General features: G+C 43.3%; 1 protein-coding gene across 10 annotated transcripts in view; it reads left to right on the top strand.

The window, feature by feature from the left end:
* Positions 1-6,909: 6,909 nt before the first annotated feature.
* The window catches only part of JADE1 (jade family PHD finger 1), a 90,710-nt gene continuing 72,040 nt past the window's right edge, over positions 6,910-25,579 (top strand). For 3 of the 10 annotated variants that reach the window (XM_043970475.1, XM_043970472.1, XM_043970471.1), the window contains exon 1: positions 6,910-7,249. Coding sequence is in view for 2 of the 10 variants with exons in the window: in XM_043970470.1 (XP_043826405.1) it covers positions 7,531-7,534 (4 nt within the window). In the remaining 8 variants the exon portion in view is untranslated. Of the gene's footprint in view, positions 7,250-7,367; positions 7,607-7,790; positions 7,898-9,338; positions 9,396-11,102; positions 11,124-25,579 lie in introns of those variants that run through there. The other 7 variants (XM_043970470.1, XM_043970480.1, XM_043970473.1 and 4 more) reach the window with 5 other exon arrangements.

The raw sequence follows: 25,579 nt of genomic DNA on the forward strand, positions 1-25,579 counted from the left end.
CTCTGGAGGAGAGTGAGGTTGGTGACCTTGTACAGCCCTCCCTCACTTAAATCCAGTTCACTTGCAAGTCAAGACATCACTCCATCTTGCTGTTATAGGCCCTCTTCAAGAATGAAGGACAAACAAGAACAACATTCTAATGGGGGATAGCAAAGTATAGTTCTAAACCTCTACAATACATGTCAAAGCTATCATTACCTTGATTAGCTCACTCTCAAACCTCTCCCTTCTTGAGAACAAATAGTGGCAAGGAATCCATACACTTAGGGATACTCCTACCGTGCCAGTTTAGCAACCATGTATGTTTTCTTGATTCCTGCTTTGGCATGTGTGCATATACATTATGAAACTGCCAGTTACCACCAATAGGTGACTTAAGATCTTGTAATCTACTAGAGAGAAAAAGTCAAAGCAGAAACATGTCAAAGGTTTGCTAATGTCAGTAGTGCCTTTCTTTAAATATATTGAAATTAGGCAGCTAAGTGGGGCAGTGGATAAAGCATTTGCCCTGTATTCAGGAGGACCTGAGTTAAAATCCAGCCTGACACTTGACACTAGCTGTGTGACTCTAGGCAAGTCACTTAACCCTCATTGCCCTGCAAAAATAAATAAACAAAGTGAATAAATAAACAGTCAAATAAATAAATATACTGAAATCAAGACCCATTTAGTGGGTACCTACCATGTGCCAGACACTGTGATGGGCACTCGGAATACAAATTAAAAATAAAAGTTTTTGCCCTCAAGGAGATTCATTCTACTAGGGAGACAACATACACACATACACTTATACACATGTTCCCTTTGTGACATCTGCCACCCTCTTCAGTCAGTAAAATTGGTTTCTTGTTAGCTCCATGCTGTCCTGGAATGGCTAAGCAGTTAGTGCAATGGATTGGAGTAAGACCTGTGTTCAAATCCTGCCTCAGACACAGAATTAGTCATGTGACCTTGAAAAAGTCATTTAATCTCTCTAAGCCTCAGTTTCCCAATCTGGAAAACAGGGATATTATGTACATTCCTCTGGAACTGTTCACTTTGTCATCTCTAATAGTACTTTCATAATAGCTAAGGAGCAAAGTGCCAAGCCTGGAGTCAGGAGAGCTCAACCTCCTGATCCCAATTCAGGCCTCAGACACTTTTTTAGCTGTGTGACCCTGGGCAAGTCACTTAACCCTGTTTACCTCAGTTTCATCATCTACAAAAAGTGAACTAGAGAAGGAAATAGCAAACTACTCCAGCATCTTTGCCAAGAAAAACCCAACGGGGGTCACAAACAGTTGGACCAGACTGAAACAACTGAACAACAACAGTAACAACATTCTATGTCATTCATATTTTGGAATTGAGAAGTTTATTTTGATGTGTCCCGTATATGGATAGTCTGTGACTTGACTCACCAAATCTTTCTTTTACAAAGGCGTGCTTCATAAGAAAAAACAACTAAGGAACAACTGTAGCATAGTCACTCAGCAACTTGGCTTCCTATCTATTCTCTTTTGAGGGTACTATCTATTCTCAGTTTTAGGGTACTCCTCTAAATTTAATGGAATACTCCATTTCTTTGCAATATAAGCCAGTATTGAGGGTTCCTTGGGCATTGAAATCCTGGATCATCTCAATCCTCATTGCCTACCACAGGACCTAGCTCCTTAGGGGTGTTTAAGAGAAAGCACAGTGATGATTAGTTGTCTAATTGATGAGAGTTATTAGTTGTCCCACAAATGACTACCATCACTTATCCAGTTTGTAAACTTCTCACTCTGGCTCAAACCTACTTTTCTAGCTTTATTATATTATTCCCCTTAATCACTCTATAATCTAGTTAAATTGATTTTCTTGCTGATCCACATACATCATACTACATATCCTATCTCTATGCCTTTACTGTCTTCCATATCTGAAATTTACCCTTCCTCATCTCTCCCTCTTAAGGTCTCTAATTTTCTTCAAAACTCAACTCAAAGGCCACACTTTATTTGAAGCCCTTGATGAATCCCTCTAGATGCATGTCCTCCACAGAAAGTTGCATTGTATTTACTTTGTATATACTCTGTATATACCATATGTATACATATTGTGGGGGTTTTTGTTTGGGGTTTTTTTTGTGAGGCAATTGGGGTTAAGTGACTTGCCCAGGGTCAAACAGCTAGTAAGTGTCAAGTGTCTGAGGCTGAATTTGAACTCAGGTCCTCCTGAATCCAGGGCCAGTGCTTTATCCACTGCACCACCTAGCTGCCCCAATACATATTGTTTTTCCCAATAGAATGGAAGTACCTTGAGGGCAGGGAGTATTTACTTTTTGTTTTTGTATCTCCAATGCCTGTCATAGAGCTTGGGTATGGAGTAAATAGTGCATACTTGTTTACTGATGTAGTGATCGATTGATTAATAGATGATTGTTGAATCCCCAGAAGGCTATAACACTTTCATGTTTATCCATAGGACACAGAATCCAGATGAATGTGAGGGCTTTGTTTAATTTTACTCTTTATCTGCCATCTGTCAAATAGGAATAATGCTGTTTGCTTTTCCAGGCTGATTGTAGAATTAATGGTCATTTGTTCTTTGCCTTTTTTCTTTCTTTGGAGTGTTTGTGTGTGTATGGGGGTGGGGTGGGGTGGGATAGCAGGAGAGAGTATAGAGGTAGAAAGGAAAGTTGTTCAATGAAAAAAATAGAATCCTAAGCCAATTGAGCCCGAAGTAGTTTTCTACTGGAGGCAGATAAGGGATGGCCCCAGATGTCCTACACTTTCACTAGGTTTTGCCAAAGCACGAGACTTTTCCTGAATACAGACTTATCTCCGGAACAAGAAGGGAACTAGAGATAATCAATTTGGCCACCCAGGGAGGCAGCATTATTCAGTGGAAAGAAAGTCAAAGTCTCTGGCTTTGGAGACAGATGATGCGGGTTTGAATCTAGACTCTGCTATTTAGGATCATAGATTTGTGGCTGAAAGAGACCTTAGAGGTCATTCAGTCTGACCTCTTCGTTTTATAGCTTCGGGTGAAACAAAAGAAGCAAGTGATAGAGCAAAGTGGTGGATTTTGGTCCTCTGACCAGATCCAGCATTCTTTCTACTGCACTCCACTAACTTTGGGCAAATCATGTATACTCTTTAGGCCTCAGTTTTTTTCATCTGTAAAACGGGCCAGATGACTCCTAAGGTCCCTTGAAGGTCTAGATTTTATCAATCTGCTTGGGAATGTATATGTAGGACAAAATATATATAAATATATATTTTGGGGGGGGCAATGGGAGTTAAGTGACTTACCCAGGGTCACACAGCTAGTAATTTTCAAGTGTCTGAGGCTGGATTTGAACTCAAGTACTCCTGAATCCAAGGCCAGTGCTTTATCCACTGCACCACCTAGCTGCCCCTAGGCCAAAAAATAAAAAAGAGAACAGATGTCGGAAGAAGTGGATGGGTAAAACCAGGGAAGGCTGGTAATAAGTGAGCTATTTATTTATAATCACATTTATTTATATTAACATGAAGAGCAGAGGAAGAATGGGGAACTTCTTTTTTGTTGTTGTTATTGCTGTTGTTTTTGCAGGGCAATGAGAGTTAAGTGACTTGCCCAGGGTCACACAGCTAGTTAAGCATCAAGTGTCTGAGGCTGGATTTGAACTCAGGTCCTCCCAAATCCAAGGCCAGTGCTTTATCCACTGCGCCACCTAGCTGCCCCCAAATGGGGAACTTCTAATCCAGATCTCACTTTTCTAAATATAACTGAGAACTTCAATGAGTAATCTTTTAATGGAAATTTTCATTAAAATTGAGAAATTTTGTATCATTACACATTTTGAGTATGTCATATAGGAATAAAATTTTGTATGTGAACAAGTGAGTCAGAACATAAGCTTCCAAGCTATGTTTTGTGGCTTTAAATTTGATACATTCAGAACAATCCCTTTATCTCACAAAAGTGAGATACTTCTTGACTGCAATAATTTCTAAGTACTGATTTTGCTTGGCGTTTCATTCTACCAGTGTGCTTACAGAAAGTCTCCTAGGTGACACAGGACTGTCATGAGCTCTAAGAACCCTTTCATGTTATAGTAGACAGACTACTGTATAGGAAGATTTGAGTTTACAGTCCAAGATAAGACACTTTCTGTTTCTATGACAATAGGTGAACTTCTGAGCCTCAGTCTCCTCATCTATAAATGGGGTTAATAATACTTATTATGTTTTACTCACAGGATTGTTGTGAGGTGAGAGCTATATGCACATGTTTTTATTATTTATTATTATAAAGACCTGGATTCATTATACTTAAAAATAATTGTGATATAGTTAATCACTAAAAATTCAACCTTAAAAAAGAAATCCGACTTCAGCTCAACTAAAAATAAGAATCCTCAACTTACATTCATTAATATAAATAACAATTGAACAGACATCATTTTATAATTATTTAATAATGTGAACTTCTTGAAGTCAAGGATCATTATTTTGCCTTGTTTTGTATACCCATTAATTAACACAGCGTGTGGCACATAGTAGGTACTTAATAAATGTTTGTTGATTAATTGGTTACCAGCTGATGTAAGGGTGAGCTCCAAGCCTTTTTAGGCTTTTGCTGACTGTATGTGCATTTTTTGCAGCTTAAGTCAGGGATTAAAATGTGAACTCCTTGGGGGTAAATTTCTACTTTCCCGTGTGCCTAGCACTCAGCACAGAGCTTGTTGTTATTGCTGATATGGATAAAAGATCTGAAATGGGGTAGGCTAGGAGAAGACACAATGACCTTGACACATGGGCTCAGGTTTGTCTCTTTGCCTTCTCCCTCACCTGTGCATCTATTTAGGAGAATAGAAGGGATTTGGAGTTAGGAAAAAAACAAAACAAAACGCAACAAAATGGAAGGAGCTCTAAATCCCAGAGATGTTTGGCAGTTATTGAGTAAACAAATGTCATAGGATCAGGAGACCATAGACTTCTTAGAAATCACATGGATGACAAAATGTAGCCTGAGAAATTAAAATGAGGAGATGTAGGCAGTGCTCATTATAAACTTGCTCTTGAAGTAGAGACCCCAAGATCCTAGACCAGAAAATAGAGTCCAAAGAAAAGATGAAATCCAAGACAATTAAGCAAGAGCCTAACCGAAACCTGGAATCCTGAAGCAGAGAGAAGCTCCACTACCCAAAGTTGCCCTGCCTGGAAATACCAAAAGGAGCATCAACTAAGTGGAGCAGAATCCAGTGGAAGAGCATCCAGTTTCGATGACTTGTCCCTCATGTCAGTGTCTGGAGGAGACTTGTCAGAAAGATAGCGGTAAGAGGAGGCCTAGCTGGAGAAGCATGATGACATCACCAGAAGGCGTTACTCACCCTGTGGCACAAAATGAAGGATTTGCCCCTTTACCAATGTTGTCTGACCACATATTTTCCTTACATGTTTTCCTTGCCATTTCCTTACAATGTGTCCTTACATATTTACCATGCCATAAATGTTCCCAATGTGGGTCTACTCTTTTCACTGATGGCATGCATATTTGTGGGAGAGTTGTACCCAAGGTTTATGAGATGGAATGTTTTTGCTACTTTTCTGAATGAATATTTCATTAAATGCCTTTGACTTGAATTGGAGCTGATGCAGACTGGAGGACAGTGCCTTGAATTTAGTATATAGTCTACCCTGAGGAGCCCCCTCCCTGAGTTGGATGCATAAATTTTTTCATTTGATTCCCACAAACCCCTGAGTGATAGTGCTATTATAACCACCATTTGACAGATGAAGAAATTTAGGGTTGGAGAGGTTACATGCCCGCCCAGGGTCACATAGCTAGTCAGTGCCTGAGTTGGAATTCAAGCTTGTCTTTCTGAGTCATCTAGCTTTATCTACTGACATCTTTCCTCTTTAAAACACACACACACACACACACACACACACACACACACATACATACACACACACTTCAGGTATTAATAATGTCAGACTCTGCTGGCAAGGTGGGATATTTTAGAATCCTATTTAGGGTTAGAAGGGACCTGAAAGGTAATTTAGCCCAAACTTTTCATTTTCCAGATAAGGAATCTGGGGTCCAGAGTGGTTGTAACTTGCCTAAGTTTGCATAAATTAGTGGAAGAACTACCACTCAAACCCAGGCCCTCTGACTTGAAATCCAGCATTCTTTCTCTTCATTGTATCCCATTGGCTTGCACTGACATTATTTAAAATTATTTAGAAGCCACACTTGGCAGGTGTAACTAGATCAATGTCAGTGCAATTTAATTCAGTGGGCATGTATTAAACTGAAAGGCTGGTGGCAAATGGGATCTGTTCAGTAATATCTTACACTTAGTAAATGCTTATTGAATGCAATTGAGTGAGTTACCAATAAATTGATAACTGATCCCCTTGCTTACTATAGGAGACAGTATTCGGAGAAAAGGTCAGTGGTCCTGCTCAAATCCAAGCTGTGCCTACCTATTTGGCTGTGTGACCTTGGACCAATCACTTAACCTCTGTGAAGTTTCCTTGTCTATAAACGAGGTCCCTCTCAGGTCCCTCCCAGCTCCGAATCTATGTTTCTGTGAAAACACCTTAGAAAACAAACCTCATGAAAATCAAGGGTTTCTGGAGTCACGACATTCCCATTCGGCTTTCCCCTTCTGGAGGGACAGACTGTTTCTCATTTCTTTTTGCACCCCCATCCATGCACATAGTAGGCGCTTACTAAATGTTTGTTGGATTGCATTGGCAAGAGGCAGAAAGGATGACGATGATGACACCGATAATTCTCCACCTCCCCAAAGGCGCGCTCCAGCCAGTGAGATCTGGCCACATCTGCAGCCAGGACCGTGAAGGGTTAAAGGAGACAGACAGTTCCTCTGAGTGCTTCTCTCTCTCTCTCTCTCCCTCTCTTTCCTCTCCTTCCCCACCCTCCTAGTTTTGGCAAGGGATTAAAGTGCTCCCCCCTGTGGCAGCAGTGACCCAGAAATGAGTTTGATTCACAGAGTCCTTCCTCCATATCAAGTAAAACGTCAGTCAGAGAGTGCCTCCGTGTGCGAGTGTGAGAGTGCGTGTGTGTGTGTGTTGTGTGTGTGTGTTGTGCGAATGTTGTGTATGTGAGTGTGTGTGCATGGGTGCGCGCGGGTGTGTGAGTGCAAGTGCAGGAGCCGCTCTCGGCTCGCCTCCCCACCCCGCGGCACCCTGAACTCATGAGGCACCGGGAGCCGCGCTCGCTCGCCGCGAAACTCCGAGCCCACTGGCGAGCAGCACCATTGCAGCAGCAGGTACCGGGTGTGTGTATGTGTGTGTGTGTGTGTGTTGTGTGTTGTGTGTGAGGGTGCGTGTGAGCGCGCGGGGGTGCGCGCGGGGGGAGGGGGCGCGGCGGTGTGTGTATGTGTGCGCGCGGGTGTGTGTGTCTGTGAGTGTGTGCGAGTGTGTGTGCTGCGTGTGGGTCCGGACCCCGCGGCGGCGTTGGCGGCGGCTGCAGGACGAGCCGAGCCAGAGCCAGCCGAGCCCGGCAGAGCAGAGCAGAGCAGAGCTGAGCAGAGCTGCACAGCCATATTTGATGGGTCTGTTGCTTTGCTCGGGAGTTCTCGGGAGTAATTTAATGCCGAAGGTCGCTGCCTAGTGGAAATAATCTAGTACGTCATTAATATGGCGCCAAAAGATTGGGTTCTGGATATGTAACCAGGAGGGAGGGAGGCAGGCAGCCAGGCGGGCGGGCGGGCGGGTGAGCAGGCAGGCAGGCAGGCAGGCGGGCGGGCAGGCGGGCGGGCAGGCGGGCGGGCAGGCAGGCAGGCAGGCAGGCAGGCAGCGGCTCAGCGCTCCTATCCCACCACTAACTTGGGCATTCATGGCTGGGGCCCCGGGGGAGCCCCGGGAGAAGGAAACAGGATTATTTGGGGAGCCTGAGAATTGATCTAGGTTGATCAGTAAGTTTTTATTTTTTATTTTTTTTAAAGAAAAATTTTGGAGGGGGGAGGGCTGCAGCGGACTTTAAGAAATCTTTCTTTCCTCTTTTTTTTTTTTTTTTGCATTGACGAAGACCATGGAGTCTTCAGGTGAATCCTCATTTAACCGTTCCCAAAGCACCCTTGAGGTAGTTGGCCCTCGGGTGGAAGGTTTGCAAAACCCGTGTGCATTGGGCTGCATGGGAACAGAAAAAAGCATAGTAACAACTTGGTAGACAGATGGCTACGGCAGAAGAGTACAGGTCCTTGTCTATAGGAATATACAGTCTGTGCGCGGCAGTGTGATGGGCAACATCTATCCATATAGCCATAGGTGTGTGTATGTGTGTGCCTCTGTGTGCATAGGTACATATATGTGAAAGGCAGCCACGAACTAGCTCTTAGAACCGTGTCACTAGCAGTCAAAAATATTCATTGCATCAAATCAAGAGTACTGGGAAAAGAATTGGGGGAGGGGGAAGATTCTTTGAATTGGGGTTCTCTATCGCTAAGCTTTTTACTTTTCGGCAAGATTAGCGGAAAGTATAAAACCCCATTCAAAGGTGAAATTAGGTAGGAGTTGCTTTGGTGTTGAGAGGGAAAGTACCGATTAATCATGAATTTAGGAGAATTGCAAATTGCAGCCTTTGGCACATTTGCAAATTATGGGGGTGGGGTCCATTGACCACCTCGATCTTGAAAATGGGTGTGTAGTGGACCCCCACTGGGCAGCAAGTTGCCAGGACCTTAAATGCACGTGGTGTGTGTGTTGTGTTTAGAAGTGGGGGGGCTTTGGGGCTGTTCTTTCCCCACCAGCATGTTCTTTTGGAGCAGTTTTTCCCAAGGGTTGCTTGGTGCTTGCTCTGCAAATGCAGGGAATAGATGGAATGTGGAATGTTTGACCTGGGATTCGAATCCTGTCGGAACGGTCCCATTTGCTGGAGAAATTCAATCCCCTCCACCTCCTTCCCGCCCCCCCCCCATCTCCCCGCCCGCCTTTGGAGTGGGGAGGTGGAGGGAAGAGGCGGGGCCGCCTCGGGCTCTGCTGCAACTGAAAGTGGTGGCAAGAGTAGCAGCAGCAGTAAAAGGCAGGTGCATTAGCACCATCCTTCAGAGGGGCTCCTCAACTTCCCTAGCTGTTTGCGTTAACAGGCTCGCCACCCTCCCACTGGCCGTGGGGTTACCTGGGAGGAAGGGAAGTGGGGTGGGGGTGGGGTAAGGATGGAGAGAAATGGATGCTGGTCTCCAGCGGCACGTGGGCAGGTGCAATGTGGCGGATAGAGGGTGTAACTTTTGCAACCAGCCTCTTTCATGCCAGAGGGAGTCGGGGAAGAAGCAGCGTGGGGGAAGGGGGAGACTTTACCTAACGTGATTTGAAGGTCCATTTAACAGGCCAAGTTTGATTTCCACGGGGACTTTGCATAAGCTGCAAAGGGTTGCGGACAGAACACAAGACCTAGTAACCTGGTTCTGCCCTTTAGTAAGTAACCTGGTTGGTACTATGTACTTTCCCTCCCTTGGTCTCAGTTTCCTTATGTGTAAAAGAAGGGATTGCTGTTGATAATCACACCAGGGTTCCTTTCAGCTCTCTATCCTAGGAGGGGGATTAATGGAGGGACTGCCTGGAGGAACGCAAAGGGGCAATGCCCAGGCCACTTGGCCTGGATAAAACGACAAAAGAGCCTTTAGGCGTGCACAGTTGCTGCCGCATCCTCGAGAACTGCCCGCGAGTCTGGTCCCTGGAGAGTCAGCAGCCTCTCCCTAGGATCCCCTGGCCCAGATCAGGGCGCGGCGGTTGGAGCTGGAGAGAGCCTGGGAGGAGGAGAGGGAGAGAGGCTGGCGTTTGTTTATTTGTTTTGCGCCGCCTTTTTGCTGGATGGTTTCCTGTGACAGAGGTGATACACAGTTTCCAGAACTGTCTGGGGGTGGGAGGAGAGGATAGAGAGACAGGAGATGAAGTCTCTTCCCCGCTGCCACCGCCGCAACTGCAACCCCCAAACCGCTTCTCTCGCGCTCCCCCACCCTCCCCTCCTCCAGCATAAATGTGCACGCTGCTTCACCCGGTGCAAGCGAATCCGGGAAAGCTAGGGCGCCTCGCCGGGAGGTGGGGGTGGGGGCCGAGTTTGATTTGCTGCCGGGCCCAAGCGGATTGGTGTAGATGGCCCGGGGGAGCAGGGGAGGGCGGAGCCGCGAGCCTGTGGGTGGGGGTTTGAGACTGCTGGTCACTTAGCAAATGCAGCAGGGCGGCGGCACCAGCTGGGGACGTTTCCTTGAGTGAAGGTGGCATCCTTGCGGGAAGGGTTTATTCGGGTGGCTGGGCCTGGAGTTACTTTCTGTCCCTCCTCCTTACCCTTTCCCCTCCCTTTCCAGCCTCGTTGTTATTTCTGCCCTCTCCGGAAGGGGGTGGGGTGGGGATGGAGAGGAGTGGCAGACAGTTTTGTGGGCACCCTGGCAGCTCATGCACGGTGCATTGGCTTGCATTCCTTGCAAATGCAGGCACTGAACTAATTCCGCGAGGGGCGTGGGTATGCCCCCGGGCAGCAGCTGGCTGAGTCCTGGAAACGCGCCTGTGCTTCCTGCTGCAGTAGTAGCAATGCATCCCCTGCCCAGCCTGGCCTCGCCTAGCCCTTCCTGCTAGACAAACCGAGGAAGGCGCCAGGGGCATGCCTGCTGCAGCTTGGGGACCCTGTGACTGCTTCAGACAAACAGCCCTCCCCCCCAACCTACCAAACCCCTTTATGAGTGCTGCCTTCCCCAGGGAGGCCCGTTAAAGGCAGCATCAACTTGGATCCCTAATCAGGAGGGAGGTTCCCAGCCTCAGATGAGTAGGAAGATTTGTAGCCCTCTAGCTACACAGGCGAATCCTGACTTCATTTAATTATCTTATACAATTGTGGCAGCAGGGTACGAATGAAGACGGAAAAACTGCCTTCCGGGTGGAGAGCATTGGAAACTTCCTCCAGCAGGAATGGAATACACTGAGGGGTTTGTTGCTCGTCAGGTGGCTATGGAGAGCCCAGCCACCCTGGAGAGCTTGCTGGCTGTCTGTCTGCACATCTCAAGTCCAAGGGCTTGGAGCTTCTATTCTTCAGCTCAGCGTCGCCTGTTAGGCACACAGAAAAACGATCCCTTCAATGGGCCAGGGACTAGCCTCAAGAGTCACCGTGCTTCATTCAGGTCATGAGAGAAGTGCACCCCTCCACGTGAGGTTTGTCAACACTCCTCGATCAAGTTTAGATGAAGACACTAAACAGTTCCCCCCAATCTAGTGAAAAAAAAGCACAGATTTGCAGTCAGAGCACCATAGTTGATAGATACTCAGATACTGATGTTGCTACTTAACTACACGTAGGATCTTGAATAAGCTGCTTTTTCCTTCTGGGCTTCAGTTTCTTCATATATAGAGTGAAAGGATTAGGTTTGCTGATCCCTGAGGTCCCCTCCAGCTTCAAATCCTCCGGTTTATAGGTGTACTTTGAATTTTAAGTGTATTTGGGGGGGGTGGGAGGAAATGGGTAGAAGGTGAGGCTATTAGTAATGTTGTGTGGAATAACGCCTTTCCCTCCAATAGTTGTAGCCCAGGAAGCAAATTAATATTACTGATTATTCACAGATAATCTGATTTTTTTTTAAGATCAATATAATCTTTTGGGGGGGGCAGGGCAATGAGGGTTAAGTGACTTGCCCAGGGTCACACAGTTAGTAGGTGTCAAGTGTCTGAGGCTGGGTTTGAACTCAGGTCCCTCCTGAATCCAGGGCCAGCGTTTTATCCACTGTGCCACCTTAGATGCCCCCATAATCTCTGATTTCATCATGCATTACTCCTGGTACGGACATTTTTGCACCTTGTATTGGTAGATAAGTCCTAGAGAGTTGCCCGAGAGATGTCCAGGGGTTGCACAGCTCTTGGGGACTATAACTTTAGAACCGGAAGGGACTTCACAGGCTGATCTAGAATATCCCCTGAGAGGGTCAATAACTTGCCCAAATTCATCAAGCATAATCTGGATTTAAATCCAGGCGATCCCAACTCTAGCTCTCCACTACTGAGTGTTGCTATCTGTTAATTATCCTCATTGTCCCTCTTCTTCAAGGATTCCAGTCCTCTGAAATTCCCAGGGAAGACGGATCAGAAAACATCTTTGAATCTGGTTGTGAGGATATTCTGAGAATATCAGATAACTGGTTTCCTGCCAGGAAGCCCTGTTAGGGGGCTGCTGCTTTTCCACATCTTAGATTGGTCCTAAAAAAGAGCTAGGTGTGTGCTTGGGCTGGGGAAGAGGGCTGACGGTATGTCTGGTTGTGCATAGGAGGCTTTGAGTTGCAGTAGAGAGGCTTCGGAAGCAGAGGACCCGGAGTGAAATCCTGCCTCTGGTCCTTAATGCAAACCTGGGTGAGCCTGGGTCTCAGTTTCCTCATTTGTCAATTTAAAGGATTTGATTAGATTATCTCTAAAGCCCCTTTCAGTCATGCAGTCATTCTATAGTCAGTTATCTGGAGGTTTAGAATTCTCTCCTGTTGAGGGTATCCACTCTGCTTCTTTACTTTGATAGTGGAGGGGAGAGACAGACAGACAGACAGGAGAACAAGAGGGAGGGGAGAGGGATTTAATCTCAGAATTAGGAAGAGATGGGATCATGTTGCATCTCTGATACATACTTGCTCTGTGACCTTGGGTAAGTCATTTAAGATCTCCCTGCACCAAGGAATTCTTTAAAACTAAAATAAAGGGACTTTGCTGATCTGATCTGCCTTTGTAGAGGGAGTTTATTCAGCAGGGAGTTCCTAATACCAGTGAAATCACGGGTCTCAATCCCTATCCTTATTTAAACATTAAAAAGCCTTCCTGCCTCCATTACCTGGTAATTTATTTGTATAGAAACCCGAGTTTTCATCCAGATCTACTTTAAATTGATGCAGTAGAAAGAGCCTTGGATTTGGAGTCAGAGGACAGAGTGTGAGTCCTGGTTTTGCCATTTCCTGTGTAACCTTAGGCAAATCACTTAATCTTACTGCCTGCCTTCTGAGCTCTCTGTCTCTCTTTGTCGGTCTCTGTCTGTCTGTCTGTGTCTCCCTCTCCCCCTCCCTCCCTCTTCTCTCTCTCTAGCTGGGACTCTTGCTTTTCTTTGTATCTCCAATGCTTAAAATGCCTGGCACACAGTAGGTCATACATAAATGCCAGTTGGCTGACTGACTCTAGGCTTCTGTTTCCATGTTGGATTAGATGACCTCAAAGGTGAAGGGTTTGGGGGTATGTTAATAATAGCTCACATTTGCATCATGCTTTCCCTATGTGATTTCATTTGATTCTTCCCACAACCTTATGAGCTATGAGCTGTTACTGTCTCATTGGATAGCTTAGGACCCAGTCTCAGGATCATACATATGTATTTGTAAGTATTTGAAGAGGGATGAGGACCCAGGCCCTCCAGCCTTCCCTGCCAACATATGCTCCACTACACCTTACTGCTTGCCTCACCTTGCTGCCTGCTTCATTGATGACCTCTCCGGTCACTCTAAGCTTTAAATCTATGTTACTACATGCGAAAAGGCTTTGCTAAGGTTGAAACACTTAAAACAAGTCAATTCTGCAGAGGGGGGAAAGCAGAAATTACCAGGACCCTTTACAATTCTAGTAGGAAAGGTTTTATTTTAAGCATATGTATTCCTTCATGTGACAGAATTTACTGCTAAGGGGAGTTAGTGGGTTTCTTCCAGGAAACCTCTCTTCCCTCCAGTTAGTAATGACCTTCTCCCTAAGATCTCACTTAAAAAAAATGAGATAACTCTAATCATAATCTATATTTTTCTCTATTAGTGTTGCGTGATTTCAGTAGGCTTAATGGAAGTGACCAAGTGTTAGTTAAACTTTGTGGGCCCCAGTGCCTGGCTCAGTCCTGTGGTTAAGTAAGTTCTTCCTCCATGATTGATGTATTTTTTTTTTGGCAGGGCAATGAGGGTTAAGTGACTTGCCCAGGGTCACACAGCTAGTGTCAAGTGTCTGAGGCTGGATTTGAACTCAGGCCCTCCTGAATCCAAGGCCAGTGCTTTATCCACTGTGCCACCTGGCTGCCTGATTGATGTATTTTTTTAAGGACTTAGTTGGAGCAGAAACAACTTAGTAGAGTGCATTGCACCTTAGTAGGTGCTCAGGAAGTGTTTGCTAACAGGATTTCTAAAAATACATTTTATTAATGCCTTTTTTGTCTTTTTATCAGTCATTTCTTACCTTCTTCCAGATTGAACTTCCTCTTATGATAAAGAAAACATCAATCGATTCCCCTACCCTTTCCGACTTACTTTTTTCTTAAATAAATCCTGAAATTGGCTTTAGCAGAACACCTAATTAGGGGGCATAGAAATAAGATCCCAGCTGGGTAAAGTGAGAGAACATTATACCTTTCCCATTACATAAACACACAGAATACTCACACAAAAAATAACATTTTGATGTAACTTCAAGTTCTTGAGTTTGGAAAGCATCTGTTTATTTTTTAAAACAAATTTAAGAAATTGTTTCCTAATAGGTTTACCCATGTACTTTTTGGAAAAGGAGCTTCCAGGTGATCTGAGGTTTGGGTGCATTGCTGCTTGTCATCTTTGTGCCTTTTACCTCGGTTTCCTCAGCTGGAAAATGAGAGGTCAGGGATTCTAACCTTTTATATTATATGGATTCCTTGGGCATTTTTGTGAAGCCTATGGACCCCATAGGAGGATGTTTATTGCCAACATTCATAATTGAAGGAAATGCTAACTTTCACTTGAGGTTAGTAAAAATAAAGGTGGATTTTGTCCCCCTTCCAAGTTCACGGAGCCCCTGCAATCTCTGCAGAATTCAGGTTCAGAATCCTTGGAGAAATTGTTAAAGTTCCCAGCAACTCCAAATCTGTGGTCCTGTTGAAGTACGGTGATTTCTTCCCTATTTATTCAGCTCTTTATTATGACTGTCTTGAAGTGGAATGGACTACTTCCTCGGCAGGAAGGAATGGATTTAAGTTCTTCTGGCAGAATCTAGTCGACCACTTGTGCTAAATGCATTGAAGGTTCCTTCCGGCACCGAGATTCTGTAATTCTGAGATTTGATGAACTCGAAGCCCCTTTCCAGCCTGAAAGCCACCCCCCCCCCTCCCGCATATAGGAAGCTGAGCAGCTTCAACCAGGAGCAGAGCCTGGAAATCACAAAGAGGCAGATTAGGCTTGATATAAGAAACCTTTCTAACAATTAGAGCTATCGAAAAGAAAATGGGCTGCCTTGGGACAAAGTAGCTTCCCCTTCACGGAAGTCTTCAGATAAAGCCTGGATGGCCAGTGGATCAGTAATATAGTAGCTGAGGTGTATGTTTGCCCAGCTGTGTTCTTGTTGACTAGACAGCCCCCTGAGGTAACTTCCACCCCTTAGGATTCAGTGATTCTTTGAAGAAGCAGCCTCTACACCCATGAAGGGGAGGCTAGGAGGCCAGCATCAAAACAATGGCTGGACACTGTATAGAGGCAAACTTGGGCTAGATATGAGGAGGAAAAAAAAATCAGTACATTGAAAGCCCAAAGTGGAAAGGCCAGCCTCAAGAACTAGTGAGTTCCTTCTCATTGTGATCCATTTCGGGATGTGATGCAGAGGTGGCTATTTCCAGCTTGGCAGTTAGACTGGATGGCCTCTGAGGGCCCTCTAACTCTGAAAATTCTGTCATCCCATTTCTGGGATTCTGTAAAGGTACCAATGAATGTTTAGTGCTTACTTGAAGTTGGGTCAGGATTGGAGGGAGCAGGGACTGTGAAGGGATTTTTATGTCTGCTGGAATTCTATTCCTTTCTCTTATTATCTCTGTAGATGCTCAGGGGGCCTTTAATATTATAGTGGCTCCTGTTGACAGCATTATAGTTAATGGCCCATCAGAGTTTGCATTAAAAACCCTAGAGTTTATAAAGTGGCTTTTCAGTGGGTGAAGAGATGACATTACCCTGTGTCTCTTACTCTTTAAGCACCTCCCTCTGAAAGCCAGCACAGTGCAGTGACAGGGTGTTTGATCTGGGCACTTTGGCTCATTTGTTAAATTCTTATTATGTTTCAGACCCTGTGCTAGCTGCTGGGAAGACCGAGATGGAAAAATGAAACAATTTCTCATTTTTAAAAGTTTGCACCCCTTGGGGAGAGGCACTGCCCATATATAAGCATGTATGGAATAAACTCAAAATAAATATGTGGTGTTTTGGGGGAGAGGGCACTAGAAATTGGAGGGATCAGGATAGACTTCCCTTAGATTAGAAGTGTCGACCATTCCCTGCATCTGGAACCATTAAAATGCAACTGGGAAATATTTAACAAAATAAATAAAAATACAGTAGAACAGAGATAATGCTAATATGTGATTTTCAAAGTCAATATGTGGCCAAAGGAATTAGTGGCCCCTATTTCCTTTTGAGTCTGATGCCACTAATGTTGGAGCAGCATCTTGAAGGAACACTAGCAGAGGAACCATGGACAAGTCACACTCTCAGCCTTAGTCTGTAAAATAGATGTGTCAAAGTTTGGACTACTGTGCATCTCACAGGGCCGTTGTGAGGCAACCGTTCTGTAAATCTGAGCATGCTTTGAGAACTGTTATTTCTTGCTTGTGGGATCATGCATTTAGATCTGAGAAGTGACCTTAAAGATGTCCACACTCCACATTTTACAGGAGGAAACCAAAACCAAGAAAGGCAAAAATGACTCATCCAGGGTCACACAAGGATTTGGATTTAAGGTCTTTTGAGTCCAGATTCATTTGTACCAGGTTGCTGTGTTTAGCAGGAAGAAATCACTATGGCATAAAGCTACTCTGGTTTTAAAAGCCCTCAAATTAGAATCCCTTTCAAACCTTCCTCCCTAGCCTGTCCATTGTGGGTCTTATTAATTGTATGAAATTCAACAGTTGTCGTTTTTTTTAAAGAACATATTTCCACAGGAGGGAACCTCACTAAAATTCCAGCCAACTGTCATTCTTTACTTGACCTGTTAGGAATTTCATTTCTGATTGATTCATTTCTGAGTTCTCCTTTATCAAGCTTGCCTCCCTAGTTAAGGCCTATAGTGTTCAAAGTAGAGACATAAAAAAGTCCTTTTTACAGTTAGTAGATAATTTGATACCATGCGTGTTCCTTATACTTTTAGAGTATTTAGAAAATAATACCTTGAAGGAAATAGCTCGGATTTAACTGAGTAAGCCATTGACCGTTTGCCTGATGGTGATGATGTGAGCTAAGAGGGAGTTATGGACCTTCTGTCCTTACGGTATTTTTGGAGGGGTCTTAACCACGTTGGTGACAAGGGATGGAGCTTTTGTGTAGTGAAAAGAGTGCTGGACCTAGAGGGAGAATATAATCCTAGCTTTGTCACTTCCTGCTGTTGTGGTTTGGGGCAGGCTCTGGGCCTCATTTGTAAACTGAGGGGGTTGGATTCAGTGGTCTTTAAGTTAGAGACCAGGCCTAAATCCTGTGATCATAGCAGTGCATAGTCACAAAAGAGTGGTTAAGATGCCTGAACTGGGCACTGGCCCAAGTGTGGTTGGGACCCTTTCTTTTGGCCTCATTACCAGCCAGAGCCACTTGGTGATTTCTGAGTTTTAGTTGAATCATCATCTCTTACTCAACCTGTCACAAACTAAAGCCTTGTATCCACAGTTCCCCCTCCCTCTTTCTCCAAAAAGAAATAAACCAGACCATATAATCAACCAGATTCGAAAATAGAGTTTAAGTCAGGTATAGATAGCCACTGAGATGTTAATTTCTCACAATCACAGGATTTAGTCTGAAGGAGGCCATGTTTCATATGAGGGAACTGAGGTCCAGAAAGGTCTTGTAATTCTTTGGTAAGCCTCATTAGTTCTCTACGGTTGGCACTCAACTTCCAACTGACCTCTAGATTATCCTAAAAACCTGCTGGGTCTGGCCAAATCCCAGGGAAGGTGATTGGAAGCCACAGTTTCAGTTTTACCTTGCAGTGTCTTTTAAAGGGTTATGGAATCCATTCTAGGTCAAAGCATGTTACTTTGAAATACCATTAGTCTTTATCTTTTAACTGTTCATATATAATGAGTATAGGAAATGCAGTTCAGTTGGGAATTCCTAACACTTTCCTAATTTTTGCAGCAAATTATGTTCATCTGAGTTTGTGGTTCCAATGATCTTTGCCAGAGAATTGGGAGAGTGCTATATTGTCCTTCACTTAGAATTTTGTCAACTAGTAGGTGGAAGGGAATTTAGGGCCTGGCTGTCCGGCTGTTTCCTGCTGAGTGTTGTGGAATACTAAACTTCAGCTATCCAGAATACTCCAGGAATGAGTTGGTTTAGAATAGGAGGCAATGAGTCTGAGCGGCAAGGGCAGTGGATTTGAGAGACAGATCTACTTTGAATCCTACGTTTTTCATGTATTAGCTATATGTCCATGGCTAAATCTTTTGACCCTTTTGAGGCTCAGTTTCCTCATCTATAAAACCTAGGGGGAGGCGGGGGTTGTTAGCATTGTTAAAATCTTAAGGATTCCTTCAGGCTCCAACACTCTATGAATTTAATAGGTAGTGTTACTCCTTTAGGCACTAAGTTTTTTAATTTTATTTTTAATTGAGATAGTTCTTTTTGTGCCTTCTCACAGAGTATATCTGAGGATAGTTTAACTTTCTTGTTGATTTAAGGTTGTAGTGACTGTCAATTCTTCATGCTGTCTGTTTACCTTTTTCCATCCCAGTTTCATCTTTGACTGGAAAACAGACTACTAAATCTATTAGAATTACTTGTAAATTGAGAGTAAATAGGCTCCTAGAAAGGATTTTAAGCGCTTATCTGGGAGAGAAACACATGGGCTTTGTTACATCTCTACTGGTCATCCGGAAGCCTCTTTGTTCCATATAAGATGATTCAGATAGATAATGATGTTATTCTACCTTAACATGTGGGTCTACTGTTCAAGTTCAGGAATTTTATAACAATAGGTAGATTCATGTAGCATTTTAAGGTTTGCAAATGCTTTATGTATTTATCCCATTAAACCCCAAAGTAGTCCTGTAATGTGGGTGCTGTTATTTCCATTTTTCGGATGAGAAAACTAAAACTGAAAAAGGTTAAGTTGCTTGCCCAGGTAATAAATACCCAAAGTGGGATTTGAATTAGTCTTCCTGACTCTAAGTCCACCACCTTTGGTAGTGTTTGATCTAGTTGCCTAGTTTGATGTTACCAGTTCATTTAGGGTTGAGAAGGTCTTAGCAAGTTGATTTCCTATTAATCAGATTAATGGGAGACTGACTTGAAAATCAGAATATTGATTTATTAATTTATAGTGAGAAATATAATTGCAAGTTAGGCTGAATATTTGAAACTGTTGGTCAATGCATTTTCCATCCTGTAGGGAACTGTACTTGAGAAACAGAAATGAGGTCAGAATGTCACTTGGCAAATATGGAATCATGTTAAAGGGAATTGGATGAGCTTAGGGTATATTTACATTACTATACGCTGTGGTTGCTTGTTTAGGGTGGGAGGGAAGGAGAGAGTGACATTACCTTCTGTTGTGGAAAGGGGGCTGGGATTGCATTTAGATATCCTGAGTTTCAATTTTGGCTCTTCCACTTTTCTAGAGTATGACCTTAAGTAAGTTATTTAACTCTTCTGGGCTTCTGTGTTTCCATTTGTAAAATGAGCACATTGAAATAGATGACCTCTAAGGTCACTTCCAGGTATATGTGCCCGGGATGCTATCTATAATCCTCTATTACAGGGATATAATACTTACAAAGTAGATTGCACATTGATTCATAATCGCAGAATCTCAGACTTGGAAGACATCTGAGAGGCCAAGAAATCCAGTCCATAACTGAGAATGAATCCTCTCTACAACATTTCAAATTGCTCTATGTGCCATCTCACCTCTGGAGTTTTCCCTTATATCAAGCCTGAATTTCTCTCACAGTCACTTCCTTAAACTACACCCTTGGAGGGGTGAATGGGGAGAAAAGGGGGGCAAACCAAACAAGTCTAATCTCTTTTCAAAGGGACAGCCTGTCAAGGGCTTAAGTCCAGGCAGCTTGTGTACCCCGCTCCTTCTTCCTCCTGCTACCTGTTTTCCCTTCTCTGGGCTGAACGGATCATTGCACTTCCCCTGGACAGCGACCCTTACAAGTTTAGGCATGTGGGTTTTTTCTGGACTCAGAGACTTGGTAGTCTTCAGTTTCACTTGTCACTATCCTTTGTCCTTGTAATATACTACTACTAGGTTACAGTTTCCAAATTGACACATTATTTTTCATTGATTACATTTTAGCTTCTCTACTTCCTAAAGAATATAGGGATAAAAGCACCATGGTCTGTTTACCTGAACTATTTCTACATCACTTTGGAGAGTAATTAGTTTCTAGGAAGCTTCCCTTGGATTATCTCGTTAGCTTTAATCTTAGAGGGTGGCTCTTTTATGACCTAGTATCTAGGGTTCATTTTACTCTAGAGCTTGTGGCCATCTCTTCACTCATCACAAAGGTGATGCAGTGGAAAGTGTACTGAATTTAAAACCAGATGAACTGGGTTCAAATTTTGACTTAGCCCTTTCCTATTACTCTGGTCTAAAGTTTCCTGCTCTGTAAAATGAAGGGATTGGACTCAGACCATTTTAAAGTCGGTCATAATCCCTCATAATCCCTACTCATGTGATAGTTTCTTAAATGGATGTGAGATGTTTGTCTTCATCAAAGCAGAGTACAATTGATTTAGAGTCAATCCACAAGCATTTATTAAGTGCTTCTCAGGTGCTACATACTTTGGTGAGTCTTCATTATATAAAGACAAAAGGGAAATATTCTCTCCCCACAAAGAGTTCCCAGTCTAACAGGGGAGCTGGTGTGTCCTCACAGGTAGATATTACCAGATACATACATGCAGAGTGGCTATATTGTAACTTTAGAGGAGAAGGCATTAGTAGGTGGGAGAACCCAAAAAGCTTTCTGCAAAAGGTGACTTGATCTGAATCTTGAAGGAACCCAGGGATTCCAAGGAATGGAGGTGAGGAGGGAGAACATTAAGACTTAGGAGACACTCAGTGCCAGTCATGGAGACAGGTGATAAAATGTCACATGTGAGGAGCAGCAAGTAGGGCATCGACTAGGCCATACAGTGCATGGAATGAACAGGTAAAAAGATGAGAGGGTAGGAAGGGATATGGTGAAAAACTTTGAAAACAGAAAAAACAAGCAAGAATATTTATAGTTGATCTTAGAGATGATGGAGAGCCACTGGAGTTTGTTGAGGAGGAGCCCTAGCTTTTGAATATGACATTTAACCAGATCTCAGTTTTATCATTTTTAAAAAGAGGGGATAAGACTAGATGATCTCTGAGGTATCTTCCAACTTTTCGTCTGTGTCCCTATGACTTCTTGGGTCCCTTCCACCTCTAAATCTGTAATTATTCCCTTTCCTACATGTTATTAGTTTGGGTTTCATGCATCATTAACGATAGTGGCTTAATTTGAGGTAGAATGCCTGTGTGCATAGAATAGCAGAATGCAGTCTTATTCGGAGCCGGAATTCAGGCTCTGCTCCTTGTACTAAGTGGCTTTGGTCAGGTCGCTTCTCTCTGGGTCTGATTTCTAAGGTCTTTTCAAGCTCTGGATCCCATGATCCTATGGAATTAGCAATACTTAAGGCCAGGTATCACCTGTAAGTATCTATGTCTTCTCAAGTATACGAAATGTGAAATCATTTTCCATTTAGAATTTAACATTCTAAGAGTGAGACTTCATGTAGTTAGTGGGAACGGATGGCATCTGATCACTAGCTATGATCAAGGAATGGAGTTCTTAAAAACAGCTACATACAAACAGTCTGAGCAAGTGTAATTGTCATGAGCCAGCAGAGAGCCATTCTCTGTAGAATGTTTCCTTCACCCCCTCTCAAAACATCTGGTCAGAGCAGTTAAAAATCTTAGACATTTACCCTGGAGATACTTGTACTTATCAGTTTGATCTCCCCAATAATGGGGATGAGTTGTGAGACCCTTCCAATAGTATAAAAAAGGACTTGGAGTTGGGAAGCCTTTAAATTTTACCTTTGACCCGCTCTGGTTGTGTGACCATGGGCAAGTTAGAGGCTCACAGAGCTGTACCTCCTGAATTAACAGATGAGTTTCATGTCCCAAGGTCACACAAGTAGTAAGTAGTGAAATTAGGTTTTGAATCCAAGTCCTGTCACTCCAAACACAGCCTCTTTCTGGGGGTACTAGATTCAACTGGATATAACCCTTGTGTTTTTGCTTCATTTGAAGTTAGATTTTTTTTTTTTTTGGCTGGGCAATTCGGTTTAAGTGACTTGCCTAAGGTCACACAGCTAGTAAGTGTCAAGTGTCTGAGGCCGGATTTGAACTCAGGTCTTCCTGATTCCAAGGCCGGTGCTTTATCCACTGTGCCACCTAGCTGCCCCAAAGTTAGATTTTTTTAAAAAGAAATTTAATTAAAGCTCCAGTTACATAAATATGTCACCATTTCATTAGGACCAAGAACTGAGGCCAAGCTGATTTTTACCAGAGGTGAATAAGTTCTTTACTTGAGAATTGACTGTAAAGTACCTACAGTTTTAATGTGCTTTGCAAATCTTCAAATACTACATAAATGCCAGTTATTATTACTTTTGTTCTTATGGAATCACAAAATGTGAGAGTTGGAAAGGGCCTTAGGCCATCTCATTGAACCCATCCACAACTTTACCAACATGTAGTGGCATTCTCCAGTGGTCATTCAGTCTCTACTTGACAACTTCTAAGGAGGAGGAACCCTTCACTTCTCCACACAGACCATTCCACTTCTCAAGAACTCTCAAACAGTTAAGAAGTTTTTCCTTTTAGCAAGCCTAACTTTGCCTCTTTACAACTTCTAACCATTGCTCCTGGTTCTGGCCTGTGGGGCCCAAGAGAACAGATCTAATTAATCTCTCCAGCACATAGCCAACCCTTCAAATACTTGCAGACTTCTATCATGTTCCCCTGTAATTATTTCTTCTCCAGGCTAAAGATGCCTTCTTCCTTCAACAGATCCTAGTACATCTACGCATTACTACTGTTACTAATTAGGTTATATAAATGATATTTGGACAATAATAAGCACTTGTGAAGTCTCTACTATGGGTCAGATGTAGTTGTTATTGTTATTTCTGTTATAAAGTTAAAGAAGAACAAGCATTTATTTTGTGCCTACTATGTGCCGGGCATAGTTAATTTTAATGAAGTGTTATATAAATGCCAGGTATTTTATTTATTTTACCCATTTTGCCTAACACTTTATTGTCTTTTTTTGGAGGGTTTTTTCCCCTCTGCAATTATTCTTCTTGTATGTCATTCCTCTCTGGGTCTTACTTTCCACATTTGTAAAATGAGGAGATTTGAATGTTAAGATTCTTTTCAGTTTTAAGATTTACATTTAAAAAGGAGAGTGAGTTGGCATAACTTCCTTCTTCTTTTAACCCCTCTCTTCTGTGTCAAAGGCTGGGTAGCAGAAGGTGAAGGAGCTTGATGGTTTAACGTCAGTGTAATTATATCATGCCTGTTCCTTTTGCCCATGGCCATACCAGTGACCTTTGTTTTTGTTGCCAGTTGGCTAAAAGTGACTTAGTCCCTGCCCTCAAAGAGCTTATGTTCAATAGGGAGGAGCAACATATATGCATATAAATATATCTATGAAATCTATTCAAAATACATGCAAGATGGTTTTAAAGGGAGGGAAGGCCTAGTTGGGGGGGGGGGGGGAATTAGGAGAAGTCTTAGGTTAGAAAGGGACCCTTGATCTGAGTTTGAAGGAAACTAGGAATTCTAGTAATTGTCCACTGCAAGCATGGAGCATAGGCAGGGTGAAGTCTTAGAGATTTGAGATGAGGTATTTTGTGAAGAGAGGCAGGTAGGTGGCACAGTGGATACAGTGCCAGGCCTGGAGTCAGGAAAGACTACTCTTCCTGAGGACAAATCTGGCCTCAGACACTTCTTAGCTGTGTGACCCTGGACAAATCACTTACTCCTGTTTGCCTCAGTTACCTTATCTGTAAAATGAGCTGGAATCCTTGCCAAGAAAACTCCATATGCGGGCATGAAGAGTCAGGCATGGCTGAAACAACTGAACTGAACAAGAACAAAACTGAGTAGAAGGAAAAGGCAAATCACTACAGCATCTTTGCCAAGAAAAGCCCAAATGGGGTTGTGATGAGTCTAACACAACTGAAATGACTGAACAACAACAACAACAACAAATTTTGTGAAGAAGAGTAAGAAGTCCAGTTTGGCTGGATTGGATTATCTGTACCAAAACAACTTGGACAATTGAGAGCTGACTACATTCACCCATACGGATCAAAGCCCTTCATGGACTTTAGAACTGGAAGGAAATTTAGAGACCATATCATGTCTTGGGCTGGGACAAATGCAAGCAGGTTGGCGGATAGGACCTTCCCACATCCCAAGATGGTGGTGTCTTGCTCACAAATTCTGAAATTTGACTAGATCAGTTCTTTGGGTTAGAGCAAATGAGCTTGGGAGAGAAGACATTTAAATCACATCAGTCCTTTTTCCTTTTGCTGTTCATTTCCTCAGGGCATACTTTGATAAGCAACCTGGGGGGGGGGGGGATCATGAAGATATTGGGTGCCTTGAATGGGAACATCTCTATGAATTAGCTGGAGACTGAGCAGTACAGTGGAAAGAATGGTAGATGAAACCGGCACCAACTTTCTTTGTGACCTCGGGGCAGTACTTTCTGGGTTACTCTTTGGACCTCAGTTTCCTCATCAGTAAAATGAGTTATTTGGACAAGGTTACCTCGAAGAGCTCTTCTGGTTCTAGATCCAAAATATGTTTATATTCATTTAAAACAAATAAACGTGTATTGAGGGGTTTTTTTAAGTTAAAATAATTTTTAAACTGAAGAGTCAAAAGGAAACATCAAAATTTCTTCTGCTGATTAAAAAAAAATGAGACTATTCTTCACCAAATTGTTTTTGACCTCCTGGTTTCTGAATTTAAGAGATGGGTTTTTAATTAACTTCTTTGTCTAAATCCCTGAATCACGTTTTTCTTTGTATAGGAGTGGCTCTGTTTATGCACATGGGCTATAGGTTGATATTGATCTTCCAACATTCCTTGTTATCTCTCTCTTTGTGCTCAGCTTGTGGCTGAAATAATCACTTTTCCTTTTGGTCTGGGAAGGTTCACCTTTGCCTTTCCTTCAGAAGTGAATTAGTTTTAGGAAAATCGGTGGGACATTTTCTTCCGCCATTTTTCTGATGGACAATAAGAACAAAATGCTTTGTTTTTGTGTTTGTTTTCTTGCTTTTATAAACTTATCAACAGGTGAACGAACTGCTCCACATTGGATCACTGGGAAGGGATGTTAGAGAGAATTTCATCTAGTTTTTCTCGTTGTGAGAGAACATGGCTAACCGGTTAGAGAGCTGTACTTGGTATCAATAGGGCAGTTAGATGACTAGAGTGCCAGGCCTGGAGTCAGGAGGACTCACCTTCCTGAGTTCAAATCTGGCCTCAGGGGCAGCTAGGTGGTGCAGTGGATGGAGCACTGGCCCTGGAGTCAGGAGGACCTGAGTTCAAATCCAGCCCCAGACACTTCACACTTATTGGCTGTATGACCTTGGGCAAGTCACTTAACCCCAATTGCC

This window comes from Dromiciops gliroides, chromosome 6 (assembly GCF_019393635.1).
Source record: "Dromiciops gliroides isolate mDroGli1 chromosome 6, mDroGli1.pri, whole genome shotgun sequence".
NCBI lineage: Eukaryota > Metazoa > Chordata > Mammalia > Microbiotheria > Microbiotheriidae > Dromiciops > Dromiciops gliroides.